The following is a 12,327-nucleotide window of genomic DNA, read 5'->3' on the forward strand; positions in this document are numbered from 1 at the left end:
ACGGTTACCATGGTTACCAGGGCAGCCAGGCAGCGGGATCTGGAGGGAGGTGGGCAGCACCAGGAGGGGAGCATCTGCCCATGGGCAGGACCGTCAGCCCCTGGGAGGCCCCTTCCCACCAGGAGATGCTAAGTTCCCATCCTCATGGGAATGGGGGGCCCCGGTCTCCCCCACGGAGGATGCCAGACTCTAGCTCCCTCTCTGTTAAAGACCCTGTTTGTTTTCATCGACCCCACCCCCGCCCCAAACCCCTTAGACATCAGGATGGGAGTTTAATTTTCAAGTAATGTGATTACTGAGTTACCATGGCTTCCAGTGAATTTCATCACATCCTTTTTATAAGTCTCCTTCCTTTATTTTCAGAGTGTTTACCTTTCTATTAGCAGAAGAAATAATGCATTTTTCTAGGCGGCTAGCTCTTATATTGTCTTATGCTGGTGATTGAAATCAAAGCAACGCCATGTTCTATTATGTTTTTTAACACCATGTTTTAGACCAAAATAAAAGCTCTAGTTGCTTTTAATGTGTTGTGGGTAAAAGAATAGAATCACAGAAGTGTTTCAGGCGTATTAATCATACTAACATGTTGGGTATTATGCAACTGATTGGAACCTTCAAACTTAGAAGTGCGATCACACCAAAGTTCTAGTAAAAATGAGAACCGTGAGTCATGAAAGGGTTGGGGAGTTTCCTCCACCTGACAGCGACACGCACGCTAGAAGCCAGAGCCCCACGTCACACGGCCTCCACCTGAGCCGTGCTCTTGGCGGTTGAGGAATCACTTTTCAGAAGTGTATTTTCTCTAGAATGTGAATGTGCACTGCATTTGCACCCCCCAGTTCCTGCTCAGGCTTAGAGATGTTTTTTTTTTTTTTTTTTTTGCCTGGGTCTTTTAAGTTTAGAAATAGTTCTGATGATTGAATATGTCTTTGTTGGGTGTTAACTGAGTAAATCACTTGGCTCAGAATCGGTGATGCTACTCCAGGCAGGTGTGAGATGCGGATGGGTTGTGGGGAGGCTGGGCTGTTTCTTCTGGCCGAATATGAAAAGTGTCACACAAGTGTAATGATCACAGAGCGGAGTGAGCAGTCGTCCAGAGGTTGACGACAAACCAGCGCCGGTGCTGCATCCCCGTGTTTAGCAGTGCTGGGCGAGCAGTGCCGCCCCGTGTGGTGTGGCCGTGACAGGAGGACACTGGCTTGATGACAAACAGAAACCAAGTGATGAGCTTTGCGGATTTTGGACTGTCCTCCAAATAGCAGAGTTGGGGGTCAGTGTGCTGCGTGTGTTGGGAGGGAGAGGCTCCAAGGACGGGGGCGGGGGGGGGGCCGCTGGATGCCGAGGGGACTGAGCCCGGTGGAGGTGTGGAGAACAGGAAGGGGACGTCAGTGGGGAGCTGGAGGTGACAGCAGAGACAACCTGAAAATCTGCCCTGACAGGTGTCGCTGACGTCCGGGCTCTGCTCCATGGGAGCGTGGGGCAGCAGGCCGTACAGTCCGTCTTCCTCCTGTTGCTCAGAGCCCAGGGCGTAACACACACAGATACAGGGATTGACATAAAGGACGTGGCTCGGGTGGCTGTGGGGCGAGCAAGTCTGAGGCTCAGAGGGCAGGCTGCAAGCCCAGGCAGGGTTTCCACTCTCAGTCTGGGGGCACCCTCAGAGTTTGGGCGCTTAGGGCCCTCACCTGATTGGACGAGGCCCACCACGGTAGCGAGGACCATCTTCTCTACTCACAGACAACTGACTGTAGATGTTAATCACAACCATAAAGCACCTTCCCATGACACCTGGACTAGCATCTCAGGACCCATTGGCCACCATGGTGGACACATGAAGTGGAACCATCGCACTTACTGAGGAAGGGGCACTGGAAAAATGTGCTTGAAACTCGGAAGGGTATAGAAGGGAGGCTACACGGTAAAGGCCCTCAGGGGCCAGGATAGGACACCGATTGGTGGACGTGGGAGGGGTGAGGCTGCACCTCGTGGGGGCGGGGCTGTTACTAGAAGGGCAGGGCTCCACCAGCCTACACAGCAGGCACACCCTGAGACCCTCCCGGCCCTCTGCTGCCGGATCTGTCGGTGACGCCTGTGCTGGGCCCCCAGGTCTGGGTCCTCTGCTGCTCCCTCCCTCTTTCTCCCCCTCCCTCCCTCTCCCTCCCCCCCCTCCCTCTCCCTCCCCCTCTCAACCTCTCCCATCCTGTCCCATCCTCTCCCTCTCTCCCCCTCATCTCCCATCCTCTCCCTTCCTCTCCCTCCCTCCCCCTCCCTCTCCCGACCTCTGCACACACTGGCTGTGTCCCCCCACCCCCACCCCGGGCCTGTCTGGCCCTGAGACACACTGGGCATACCCCAGACCATCCCCTGGACCACAGTCTCCCCAACGCACTGCCTCTCAGCAGCTGCTGCAGATGCACAGTAGGAATGACAGCAGGAATGTCACAGCCTCAGCTCCCTGGATTCAAAGTGACCCATTAGACTGTCCTTTGCCAATGAAAATGCAGAAAGCATTCTGGGCTCCTTCCCTGGACAGACAGACAGATGCCTGGATGGAAGATTGCTGGGTTTTCCCTACTGCCACAGCCCGCAGCCAGGAGCGCTCCTGGAGAGGGGGGCCTGTGGGGCCCCTGGGTCTCTCCAGAAGGTGGGAGAGAGACCAGAACCCCCAGGTGTGTGGGGAGGGGGGTATGGGCAGATGGACAGAAAGAAGGAACCTGGTAACCGTCCTGCTTGTGATGCCCTGAACCCAATTCCTACTGTGTGGTATTCAGTCCGTTTAGCTTAGAAAGTAAGATTATAGTTCGGGCCCAGTATTCCTGCTGTTATCCTTGACTAGAATATTAAATAAATTGTTCCTTGTTATGGTCTTTTTTGAAAAACATACATAAAAGTGAAGCCCAGCACCAGTTTTTGGTTAATATCTCTGGCACTTGCAAGATTCCTTTTCACTTAATATTCTTCTACTTTTTAACTGTAATCATCTTAATTCCCCGACGGAGGCAGCTGCTGTCTCCATCACCCCTCGCAGGAAGGTGGGGTGAGCCCACCAACTGTGACCTGGCAGCCTTGGGCATGCGCAGGAAGAAGGGGCTGCTCAGCCTGGGGCCCAGGACACGTCCTCAACGAGCAGCCGCTGGAGGAGCACCATGTGCCAGAGCTCATCCCTTTGCCTTCTTAGAAATCCAGGGGATTGGCCTCTGGATTTACCAAAGCTCATCCCTCTTGGCCTCTGGACTTACCAAGCTCATTCCTCAGAGCATCTCACTAACTTTCTCCCGGGTGCCTGGATCTGGCCCGCCTTTTGGAAGCCTTTGGCGAATGCTTCCATTGCAGGACGTTCCCACCAGTTCCTACCAGTTCCCACAGGGTGCACACAGGCTTTGCTGACCACCAGTGGGTGTGCAGGAGCGCAGTGTCTTCCCACACCCAGCTCCACCTGCGCTCCCTCTGTTTCCTCTATGCGCACCTGCGGGGAATTCTGTGCGCCCCGAGGGCATCTCTGTCCTGCCTGCGGGGGACCCATGGGGGCCGTAGGGTACCGCAGTTCTCAGGGACGGTGCCTGCTCACAAGGGGACACAGGGGGTACCACAGGGCCATGCTGGTGACTCAGCCGGGATGTGCTGGCCTCGGCGAGCCCGCCACGGTGGGCACGGACCCCGCGGTGCTTAGCAAATGCCGCATCTCTGTCACAGAGGGCCAGTTACAGGGATGCCCCGGGTGTGAGGAGAATAAACATGTAAGTCAGGAGTGAAAGCACACAGAGAAAGGCACGAGGCTGAGAATGTACTGGGGAGACCCCCGACTGGTCCCCAGAGGCCCAGGTTCCTGTCATGGTCTTGCCAGCTGGCGACCTGAGGTCCTGGCCACACTCCTAAGCCTGCAGAGAGGTGGGCTCACCTGTAAATGGGGAAATAGTACTTTCTTCGCTTACCCCATAGGATTTGCAAACGGATAGTACTTATTATTGAGGCTCCATTGGTGTGTTTACTATTTTGGAACCCGTTGTGCTACGGAAGCACGGCGTGCCCTGTGTGGAGTGTAGACTATCTGTACCCTTACACTACTCACGTGGAGGATGGAAGGGAAGTGGACAGCCGGGGTTCTGCAGGAGCAGCTGCAGCCTCCAGGAGGGGGCACCCCTGAGGCCTGGCCTGGGAATGTCCAGGAGGGCAGGGTGCAGACACCCCATGTGGAGGGGGCACAGGCTCCAGCCTGTGTCAGCCAGGGCAGTGGGCCCGGGGCCCCTCAGCAGCCCTATTGAGAGCGGAAGGGCCTGGGCTTGCCAGCCACGTAAAGGCTCCTTGGACAGAATTTGAAGGTACACTGGTCCTCTGGCTGATGCTTCTGGTGAAAAGGAAATTGTGTGAGATCTGGGGCCACATAGCAAATGCCCCGCTGACCTGGCCCTTGTGTCGGGAAACTTGGGGCAGGATTTCCCCTTCTTTTCAAAGAGGTATTTGTTGGTCTCACACCCATGAGGGTGGCTGCTGCAGAATTGGCTGAGAAACAGTTGTTGGGGAGGAGGTAGTGGTACTGGGGCCCTTGAGCACTGCTGGTGGGAACGTGCTGTGGGGAACCTGCATGTGGAGAAGAGCGTGGTGAGTCCTCACGGAATGCAAACTACAGTTCTGGACGACCCAGCAGTCCTGGAACCCGCATACTCAGAAGGATTGAGAACAAGATCTTGAAGATGCGTCTGCACACCCATGTTCACAGCAGCACGATGTGCAGCAGCCAAAATATGGAAGCAACACAAGTGTCTACCCACAAATAGATGGATAAACAACACGTGGTCTATCCACCGTAGGGAGTATTATTCGGCCTTGGAGGAAGGAAATTCTGGCCATGCTGCAGGCTGGAAGCATCTGGAAGACCCTGGGGTGGGGGTGTGGGAATAAACCAGCTACAGAAAGACAAACACTGGACAGTCCCACCTGCGTGAGGTCCCTCAGGCAGTCCACCCCCCCCAGAGACATAAAGGAGATCAGTAGGCACCAGGGTTAGGGTAGGAGGGTGGGGATTAATGTTTGATGGGACAGAGCTTCAATTTGGGAAGATGGAAAGTTCTGGAGATGGATGGTAGTGACGCCTGTGTAACAATGTGAATATACCTGCTGCCACTGGACTGTGCATACGGAAAATGGTTAAATGGGCAGATTTTATGTGATGTGTCTTTTACCACAATTTAAAAAGGGAGACCTGGGCAGCCAGGGTGGCTCAGTGGTTTAGCACTGCCTTCAGCCCAGGGCCTGATCCTGGAGTCCCGGGATCGAGTCCTGCGTTGGGCTCCCTGCAGGGAGCCTGCTTCTCCCTCTGCCTGTGTCTCTGCCTCTCTCTCTCTCTCTCTCTCTCTCTCTGTCTCTCATGAATAAATAAAATCTTAAATAAAATAAAATTAAATTAAATTAAATTAAATAAAAAGGGAGACCTTCCAAGGATGACATTGCTTGAGGAGTCCATGAGCAGTAGTGGTGTGTTCCAGAAGCTTCGGAGAGCCACCGATACACTTCACAGCTCCTGGTCCAGCCCGCAGGCAGATCCTGACCCTTAAGTCAATCAAAATCATTGGCTTGATTAGCAGTAGGAGTGACTTGAAAATATAGAGGAAAAGCTTACTCTAATATAGATGAAAAATGATCACGTTTTCATTTGTATTTGTGTCTTCCTAGAATATCTTTAGGATGTTTTAAGTTTGCCTCTGGATCCAGAATGTCAAAGTAGATTTTAAGAAACCTATTAAGTAATCAGTACAGTTAATTTATTAACTTTAAACCAGGCTAGCTTGCTCATGTATTTATTATTGATTCCACAAATGTAGCCCATGTCTGGTGTGTGCCAGGCCCTGTGCTCAGTGCTAGGAATGCAGAGATGGCCATTTTTCAAGCTTTAGGGAGGGGACGCAGAGGGGAAAGCAGATGTGAGCACCAGAGGGCGGCCTGCAGCAGGGAGAATGTGTTGGGGTACAGGTGGGGTGTTGTCAGGGGGCTTTATTAAAGGGGTGGGTCTCAGGGGCTCGACCAGAAAGGGTGGGTAGGAAGTCATAAGACAGAGACTCGAATGATCTGTGCAGGATGCTCGGCACCTGGAGGACTTATGTTTAGCCAAGGAGGCATCAGTGGCCTGCTGGATTTTGGAAAAATAAATGACAACATTAGCAGTATTAAAAAAACACTGGCAGTCTCCCCTGAAAAGGGAAAGAAATTCATCACTCTGATTGAAATTCAGGCTGTTGGCCATCCTTCCAGATGACGCTGAGATTTGCAAGACTCCCAGATGAGACCGTGTACCTGCTGTATTCTAAGAAGCGAGTCAAAAGAGAAAAGAAAGTAAAACTTGCTACCGACAGCAAAGTTGTGGTTCTGAGGCCTAGCGCTTGCTGCCTACTGACACTTTCCTTCTGACTCACTTCCTTACTCAGAGAAAATAGTTTGGAGAAGGACAAGAACCACCTCGCTCCCTGGTACTTCTTCAAAGAGGACAACCGTCTGTTTTTTTTTTTTTAATAAATTAATTTTTATTGGTGTTCAGTTTACCAACATACAGAATAACACCCAGTGCTCATCCCGTCAAGTGTCCCCCTCAGTGCCCGTCACCCATTCACCCCCACCCCCCGCCCTCCTCCCCCTCCACCACCCCTAGTTCGTTTCCCAGAGTTAGGAGTCTTTATGTTCTGTGTCCCTTTCTCATATTTCCCACACATTTCTTCTCCCTTCCCTTATATTCCCTTTCACTATTATTCATATTCCCCAAATGAATGAGAACATACACTCTTTGTCCTTCTCCGATTGACTTACTTCACTCAGCATAATACCCTCCAGTTCCATCCACGTTGAAGCAAATGGTGGGTATTTGTCGTTTCTAATGGCTGAGGAATATTCCATTGTATACAGAGACCACAGCTTCTTTATCCATTCATCTTTCGATGGACACCGAGGCTCCTTCCACAGTTTGGCTATTGTGGACATGGCTGCTAGAAACATCGGGGTGCAGGTGTCCCGGCGTTTCATTGCATCTAAATCTTTGGGGTAAATCCCTAACAGTGCAATTGCTGGGTCATAGGGCAGAACTTATTAAACTCAACAGCAAAGAAACAAACAATCCAATCATGAAATGGGCAAAGGACATGAAGAGAAATCTCACAGAGGAAGACATAGACATGGCCAACACGCACATGAGAAAATGCTCTGCATCACTTGCCATCAGGGAAATACAAATCAAAACCACAATGAGATACCACCTCACACCAGTGAGAATGGGGAAAACTAACAAGGCAGGAAACCACAAATGTTGGAGAGGATGTGGAGAAAAGGGAACCCTCCTGCACTGTTGGTGGGAATGTGAACTGGTGCAGCCACTCTGGAAAACCGTGTGGAGGTTCCTCAAAGAGGACAACCGTCTGAGTGCAGAATTTGCGGGGCTTCAGTGGTAGGACTGAGAGGATGCGATGCCAGAGAGACATCTTCGGAGGTGGGTGCTTGACCCCTCCAGAACCTTCCAATGTACAGAAAAGTCGTCCTTTTGCACAGGTGTGCAGAATGAAGCTTGAGGCCTACAGAATGCTCATAGAAGATCTGGAAAGGTTTCACTGGGAAGAAAGAATCGAAGCAGACCTTTGAGTTAGCAGAATGTTGTGACCTCCGCTCCACTGAACACCTGTCCTGCTCTAGGCCCCGTGTTGCGGGCGCACAGGTAAAAAGCTGTGTCCCGGAAGCCTGCACAGTCTGCTCAGGGTGTAAATAAAGTTAATGGAGTAAACCGATCATTTGCAAACAGCGGAGTAACACCTGGGGGATGCTGATCATGTGTTAGGCTCCGTGCTCAACAGTTCTTGTGTTATTTTCCTTAAACTGTATAATAATCCCACAGGTTGGATTGTGTCATCCCCATTTCACAGACAAGGGAAGTTCAGAGCAGCGGGGTGGTTTGTTCCAGGTCACAGAGCTAGGAAGTGACACAGCAGGATGCTGACCCCAGGGCCTTGACCGTGGCCACTCACCCAGGGATGGCCAGCTCAGGCTGCATGTTAGCAGAGTGCCCTGGGACCCCCCAGACCGACCGAGTCAGAATTTCAGGGGTGGCCAAGGCATCAGGGTTGCCTGAAAGATCCTCGTCCCTGCCTCCTCACCCCCAATGCTGTGCAGGCTGGAGCAGAGAGGAGGGCTGGGGCTTTGCCCAGGACCCTGGTGTAGCATTGTGATGAGACCCCCAGTCTCCAGGCTAACCACATGAGCAGGGATTGGTAGGAAGTGCAGCCAGCTGCTGAGCTCCTGCAGAAAGCTGGCTCGCCCAGCAAGGAGCCCGGAGACTGCTCTGCTGGGAAGGTTTGCAGAGCCTGGTGCTGGGTTGAGAGCCTGTTCAAGTGGCCCAGGTAGGCCCACCTCTGAGGGCAGAGCCGCAGCCAGGTCTGTTGGGGGACTGTGTGAGTTTATTTTATTTTATTTATTTTATTTTATTTTATATTTTATTTTATTTTATTATTTTATTTTTTTGGCTGTGTGAGTTCAAAGTGTGATTTACCTGTGCAGAGGGTAGCTGGAATATCTAGCCTGAGAGAAATGGTAAGAAACATCTGGACAGATTATTGGGTGATCAAGTAGAGAATGCCTACAGAGAATTCGTCATGATACGAAAAACGTTAGATTTTTAGAAAGCAGCGTGTACAATCGCACATGCAATAAGCCCAGGGCAAGAAAACAGGCACGGTGTAGAATGTGTTCACAGCAGAGAATTTTATTCAAACCTCTCACATTATCATCTGGTCACATCTCCCTTCCAGGCCCCTGCAATTCCACTCGCTTGAGAGGACATAAACCCTGCAAAAAGTAGCACACCATTGCTGAGAGCATTTTTGATCCTCGGAGGGCTTCGTTAGGCAGAGCATCGTAATAGGAACACACTCACATTTTAAATTTGGCTCTCAGAAGGAGCCTACCTGCTAGGCAAACAGATCCTGGAGGTAGTATTGCCATTTCCTGTTGCCTAATGTCACCATTTTTAACCCTAAATATTACAGAGAGCATGGGGCAGCCCTGGGAAAAGCAGCAGTCTGTCCGTGTGGGCACAGCAGGTGCAGCTACGGGTAAAGCGACAGGTGTGTACCTCCTCACAAAGCAGACCCTGTGCCTCCTTGAGCATTTTGGGGATTCCCTTTTGGAGACCATAGCACCAGCGTTGAACAGAGGATGAGACAAGGGCATCAGGAAGGGGTCTTCCAAACTCTGTTGTCACCATCATGAGCTCCAGATGTGGGACATAATTTAAGACCATGCAGGGGAGCTGGGGCTGGGCTCCAGGGGGCACACAGGCTCTGAGTGCTCCCCCACTCTGCCCACCAGTCCGGGCAGGTCCCCAGGTACCCCTCTGTCCTAGTTAGGCTCCAGTGTCAGGGAAACCACCGACTCACACGCAGCTTGGTGCCTTGCATGGTGCATTTCTCCACGAGGCATTCACTACAGTGACTTCTCAGAGCAGGAAAGCAAAGTGCGTTTCAAAAGCATTTAGACATTCACACCTGAGGAAGAAATTCTGGAGGCAATTTTGAGAAATTTAGAAGGAATGTGTTTCCTATAATAAACTAGAGAACTCTGTTGTCTTTGACGGAAGGTACCATCTATGCAAATGACGCAGGATTGTATAAACTGGAAAGCACTGTGTCGCAGACAGAGCCGAGTATGGCACACAATAAGGCACCCCCCCAGAACCTGCCCTGCAGCCCCCCGTGCCCGCTTTCCCAGGTTGGTGATCACAAGTCTGCGCAGCAGGTGGGGAGAAAGCAGACTTTCCGCATTTGCCAGCTGAAGCAGAGTGAAAGCAGACGGCTCACCACGACCAGACAGCGAGAGCAGTGCAGTGCCCCTCTCAGCCTTCACCTCCCAGACTGACGGGCCCATGAGGTCACCTTCCTTCTGGGGTGAGGGGGGTCAGTAGCTGCCTGCTTCCAGGTCAGCCGTTCAGCCTGCATGGTCGTGGGTGGGGAGGGGGCTCTGTTGCTAATCTCATCTTCTGTCCGATCCCATAGAGCAGCTGAAGGAAATCTGCAGACCATCTTCGCCGCAGGGGTGCTCAGGTGTGGGTCCTGATCCAGGTGGCGCAGCCCTGAAGGGTCCTCCCCCCGCGACCCTCAGGGGCGCTGGCTAACGCTCAGCTCCCGGCCCTTCCTGTGCTCCGGGGCCCCGACGGCCTCAGGAGTAGGAGTCTCTGATGTCCCCTGGGGCCTCGGTGTCCCTCCCCCGGCCTCTGAGTGTGTTGAAGACCTTGCGGTAGGAGTGTCTGAACGTGGGGTTGGAGAAGCAGTATAGCACCGGGTTCAGGACGCTCTGCAGGTAGGTGAGGCTGCTGGCCACGTCGGACACGTGTACCATCGGCCCCAGGGCCCTGCAGCTGCCGGCCCCCTGGAAGATGGCCATCAAGATGCGCACCAGGAAGCTGGGCAGAAAGCACACGGCGAACAGGACCACGACCACTGTCACCAGCGCCCGGGCTCTCTGCAGCTTGGGCTGTTTGTCCGGGTCTCGCAGGCGCTTCTGGAGGGTCCTGATGATCCTGGCGTTGCAGAACAGGAGGAGGCCGAAAGGAAAGATAAACTGCAGGAAGAACAGTGCTTCCTGCCAAACGATGCTGAAGGAGAGGTCCACCCCGGGGTCCGGGTTGGGGCAGGCGGCCTCCGAGACGAACAGGCTCTGGTGGGTGAGGCCGAGCAGCAGCAGCCAGACGAAGCCTGACACCCCCCAGGCGGCCCGGCAGGACAGGAGGTTGACCTTCAGCCGAGGGTGGACCACTCGGAAGTACCGGTCTAAAGCCACAGCCGTGAGGAAGGCGATGCCCACCCCGCGGCTGAGGACCTGCAGGAAGTGCAGGGTCTGGCAAGACACATGCCCAAAGCTCCACGTCTTGTGTCTCAGATAGAAGGCGGCATGGAAGGGCAAGCAGAAGGTCAGCAGGAGGTCGGCCACGGCCAGGTGCAGCAGGTAGACGGCGTAGGGCTTCCACACCTTCAGGCGGAAGAAGAAGGTCCACAGCGCCACGATGTTGCCCAGAAGGCCCAGGACGCACTCGAGCGCCAGCAGCGTGGCCACCGACACCTCCACCGCCCTGCTGCGCCCGGAGCAGTTGGCGGGGACCACGTCGCCCATTCTGCCGCCGGAGTCGTCTTGAACGTAGCAAAGCTCAGAGAACCCGGGCTTCTGGCTGGGCTCCTTCCCACAAAATGAAAGAAACAGATGTTTTCCTGCCACAGGACGTACGAGTTCTGCATTTTCTCAATAAGAAAAAGTACTGAACCAGCATCAGCATCAAGTCAAAAGCAAACTGAAATTTGGGGAAAGAGGATCAGTGGGGGAGGGGAAAACCCTTGCAGTTCATTCTGTTTTGTTTTGCCCTGAAAAGGGGAAATTGCGTTTCGCTTCCCATCATCTGGCGTTTTGCTGGAACGATGATGTCCTGACCGTCTGGGTGAGCACAGGTATGCCTCTGCGGCGGGCGCCCTGGAACCTGAGAGGCTCCATCGCACCAGGACTTTCTGGCTTTATACAGTGAAGATAATGATGAAAACCAAAGGGTTCTCTAGCTTGACTATGCCCCGTGGGAGGTGCTCCTCTTCCAGGGGAAGGACACTTGCTGAGACTCCTCTGCATCGGGCTCCATGTCACACATGGGTGCACTGATCTGCTCCCTGACATCACAGAGGATGCTCCGGGTGGCCCAGTCATCTCACTCACGCTTGACCATTTTCAATTGTCTTCTTATTTTGTCAAATTTTATCTTCTGTGGAGGAGACCTTCCCTTCCCTCCTACATGACCTTGTTGTGATCTAGACCTATGGGGCTCTGTTGACCCTGAAAGCAGAGTGAAACTGATGGCTGGTCAAGATGCAGAGAGTCCACCAGAAAGGTCATGAGGTAGTAAATGAATTCAATCATTCCTTCCCATTGTGGACTATGCTTGACCTTATTTCTGGCCCATCTCGGCCTGAACTCATCTGGGTCCTTACTCATTCTCAACCCTGACTCACCTGAGTCCTGACCCACTGTCAAGCCTCACTCACCTAGGTCCTGACCCACTGTTGACCTTCACTCACCTGGGTCCTGACCCACTGCTGACATTCACTCACCTGGGTCTTGACCCACTGTTGACATTCACTCACCTGGGTCCTGACCCACTGTTGATCTTCACTCCCCTGAGTCCTGCCCCAATATTGACCTTCACTCATCTGGGTCCTGACCAACTGTTGACCCTCATGTATCTCAGTTCTGTTTAGTGTGGTTTGAGCTCTGGAGTCAAATATATTTTACTTCTAACTCTGGTTTCTCCACTTAGCAGCAGTGTGA

At 52.9% G+C, this 12,327-nt stretch overlaps 1 protein-coding gene across 1 annotated transcript; it reads right to left on the bottom strand.

Moving 5' to 3' along the window:
* Window positions 1–9,451: 9,451 nt before the first annotated feature.
* GPR31 (G protein-coupled receptor 31) lies at window positions 9,452–11,155 on the bottom strand. Its single transcript, XM_055311297.1, has one exon. The coding sequence runs from the start codon at window positions 11,131–11,133 to the stop codon at window positions 10,183–10,185; it is 951 nt and encodes a 316-aa protein (XP_055167272.1). The 5' UTR covers window positions 11,134–11,155; the 3' UTR covers window positions 9,452–10,182.
* Window positions 11,156–12,327: the final 1,172 nt, after the last annotated feature.

The sequence above is a fragment of the Nyctereutes procyonoides genome, unplaced genomic scaffold (genome assembly GCF_905146905.1).
Source record: "Nyctereutes procyonoides isolate TBG_1078 unplaced genomic scaffold, NYPRO_anot_genome, whole genome shotgun sequence".
NCBI classification, from domain to species: domain Eukaryota; kingdom Metazoa; phylum Chordata; class Mammalia; order Carnivora; family Canidae; genus Nyctereutes; species Nyctereutes procyonoides.